We start from the raw sequence: 3,133 nt of genomic DNA, 5'->3' as shown, positions 1-3,133 counted from the left end.
AATAATAAACATGAACTAGCATTATGTAAAAGTTACATTCAACTGGAACACATAGTACATCTATACCATGAACATGACCTGGGGGCATCTATCTTTTCCGATAGAAGGTGTGGCTCTAGTTCAAGAGCGAGCTACCTTCCTTTATGAGAAGGAAGATACCGCCACCATCAGCTCTTGAGATTTTAAGCTCCTCGTCAAGGTAGGTTGTTAGCAACCAGGACTGTGCATTGTCGTTGTTGATGGAGATCTTCCATGGTGGCCGTTCGGAGATTGTCCTAGCAACCGATGATGCTGCATTCTGGACTGAAGTGATCACACTCTTGAAAGGAGAGAGGTCAATATTCTGCCCCAGGAACTCTACCTTCTCGGGTAAAACGATGGAGTCCGTTAGCTGTGGAGTGCCTATAATGCCTTCCTCAAATTTTATCTGGAAAGAACACCAGTTATCCGTCATCTCATACCTTAATCAGAAATCATGTAGAGGCAAGAGCTAGTAATTTGTAGTTACTAGTGGACTCAAAGTTCGTGCTTGCATATCTTAACTGCTCTTTGGGACTACCAGCAACTATTATATTTACACCAGCATTCCTCAATGGTTGATTGTCCTAACAACCAGGAAGAAGAAGAAGAAGATGGCGAAGACGACAAAGAATATAGAAAAGTCCCTTTTCTAAAGTATTCTCTTATTGTATAAGATAATCTCTATAGTGTACTGCTGAAATACGTAGAGGCATCACTTTTAGATGGTACTTGCTAATTCTATAAATATAATCATAAATACTAAGTAGCCAGTACCAATAACACTTAGGATTTTTGAACTACTCCAATGAATAATTCTTGAAAAAAGGAGAATGACCTATAGATCTCATGAAATCAGCAATAACAAAATCCCAAACCTGATGCGGGAAATTTTAGTCCACAAGACATCAGCATTGTGATCCGCCACATAGTTGGTGGCCCAATCTGAGCACAATTTTTTAATGACAGTGGTCCCAACTATTGTTTGTACCAGCAATGGTCCCATGAGTATTCTATTTTAAACAAGTCGATCTACTCGAACTCTGTGAGTCTTCTGTACAACGGGAATTAAGCTATAGACAAGAAAATATTTGATCTACAACAAAGTAATCATTATTTTCAAAGTTGTAGCGATCCATCAGTTAAAGTATATGGTTCCCTATAATTAAATGGATGGGAATCACTAATATCCATGAGGAAAATATGTCAAAAACAATTAGATAAGTGTGAAGGAAAAGCACTTTACCACCTCACTAACAAACTATAGTGCAATGGGTTATTGACTGCAAAAATGGACGTGAAAGAGTAATTGACCATCCTCTTTTTCCCCTCCTTTTTAAGGAGGCCTACTCTTCTGAGGTGACCATATTTCCATCCTACAGCCTACACCATCCAAGACAATCACACAAACAGGAGCATAAATTTGGCACAATTGATCCTAGCTTGAGGAGAAAAGAACCAGACATAGGTGTATGGCACTGGGCTGCATAAAACCTCAGCTGATCCGAGCTTTAGATTGTTTGGGTACCATATTTTATATCAAAGGTGCATTCAAGCTCTAGCTGCCTCTAACCAAGATCAGCTGTAACAAGAAGCTTGGCTCATTGCTTAATTGAACAACCTCGAACCATACTGTTATCAAGCGCACAACTATCCCTAATTTGAAAAGATCCGACATCAACGAGAGCTAGAGCTGTTCATAAACAACTAAAGTTCATTCAAATAAAAACCATCCATATGTCAGAATTGGAGTATTACCTCCATCCCTCCCTATCAATCAGCTACTAAGACTTTATGCTTCAACCAACCAAGAATTAACCAAAGAATAAGCCAAAATTTACTGCAAGGAATGAACTGCAACGCATGAAACTTAAGCATAGATCGGAAATGGTTTTCGGTGGAAGTAGTGAGTACCTGCACGCGCTTGGGGCTTCGGACTTCGAACTTGGCGTTGGTCGTGACAGAGGTGGTGGCGAGCGGCACGGCAAACTGCACTGAATTCTGCACCGTAAAATTCTCAGAGTCGATTGTTTGTGATATCTCCTCCACCTTCACCAGCTCCGGCAGCCTCGCTGAACCCAACAGTGGGAACAGGGGCGAGAACGAAGTATACCTGCAACCAATTCATTTCACTTCAATTCTTCGATCAAGAACAGAGCAATCCATCAAATCAAAATATTATACTAATAATCGATAAAAGAATACAAGAAAAGAAAGGAGAAGGGTTGGATCGGATCGGCGGTCATACGCCAGAATCCATTTGCCGTTGAGGAGGGTGAGGGCCTCGGTGGGAGCAGGAGTAGGGTTCCTGACCTCCAGCTGGTTGATGACCTCCACGATCTCCGCCCGCGTCTCGCTCGACGCCTGCAGGCCCCGGTCCGTCCCGTACAGCAAATCCATCAGCTTCCGCTTTAGCTCCCCGACCTCGATCGGCTCCACCTTCACCTCCTCCTCCTCCTGCTCCGCCACTGCCAGTCCCCCGGCCGCCGCCCCCTCCTCCTCCCCCAGCTCTCCGCCCCACTCCTCGTCGTCCGCAATTGCCCGGGGCCGGATGGGCGCCGCGGCGAGGGGTAGCCCCATTGCGCTCCTCAAGATCGGGGCTTTCTGGAAAACGGAAGCTGGGGCGCCGATGGGGATCGGGTGGATGGATGAGTGGTAGCGGAGCGGCGGGGCCGCCGGAGGTGCCTTCAGGGCCATGGGTTTCCAAGACGCCACCCCCGCCATCTCTTTTTTTCCCCCCCTCCTAGCTCGAATTAACCAAACGCAACACTACAGAGCGTTCTCTTCTCTCTTTTCGGCTTCTTCGATGGCTGAATTATTTAATTAAAGGCAAGCAGATTAATTTTCCTCAGTACGATCCAATAGTAAGATAGCTATTCGTACAGGTTTTCAATGCTTGATATTTTGCTCGGGCCATTGGGGTCAGTCTGTCTTTTTTGATCTAATGCTCGGGTCAAGCAACCAGAGTGGAAAAAAGTGCCTAAGTACCGTAATTGGGGCTGTCAATGCCACGTGCCCACAAGCAGTGATGGGGAAAGATGTGTTAGCCTGCAACGCCACGTGTATGGGTTTTCACGGGAGCTCGTTGGCCACTTGGTTTTTTTATAGCTGCACG

General features: G+C 45.2%; 1 protein-coding gene across 1 annotated transcript; it reads right to left on the bottom strand.

Moving 5' to 3' along the window:
- LOC105050188 (probable plastid-lipid-associated protein 2, chloroplastic) lies at positions 1-2,854 on the bottom strand. The gene is made up of 3 exons (XM_010930111.4): positions 2,267-2,854; positions 1,933-2,131; positions 1-427 (listed from the first exon to the last, which is right to left on the bottom strand). Exons 1-3 carry the CDS (start codon positions 2,740-2,742, stop codon positions 116-118), a joined length of 987 nt encoding a protein of 328 aa, XP_010928413.1. The 5' UTR covers positions 2,743-2,854; the 3' UTR covers positions 1-115.
- Between the last annotated feature and the right edge of the window lie 279 nt (positions 2,855-3,133).

Source organism: Elaeis guineensis, chromosome 8, assembly GCF_000442705.2.
Source record: "Elaeis guineensis isolate ETL-2024a chromosome 8, EG11, whole genome shotgun sequence".
Taxonomy (NCBI): Eukaryota; Viridiplantae; Streptophyta; class Magnoliopsida; order Arecales; family Arecaceae; genus Elaeis; species Elaeis guineensis.
Note: the sequence above shows the minus strand (reverse complement) of the source record. Positions and strands in the feature narration are given on the sequence as shown.

What these genes read in the sequence shown, in the direction of transcription:
- LOC105050188 (XM_010930111.4), bottom strand. Translation starts at nt 2,742, where the DNA reads ATGGCGGGGGTGGCGTCTTGGAAACCCATGGCCCTGAAGGCACCTCCG. An exon ending in AACGGCAAATGGATTCTGGC is followed by an intron (nt 2,132 to 2,266) that starts GTATGACCGCCG and finishes AATTGGTTGCAG; the next exon opens with GTATACTTCGTTCTCGCCCC. An exon ending in GAAGCCCCAAGCGCGTGCAG is followed by an intron (nt 428 to 1,932) that starts GTACTCACTACT and finishes TGTTCTTTCCAG; the next exon opens with ATAAAATTTGAGGAAGGCAT.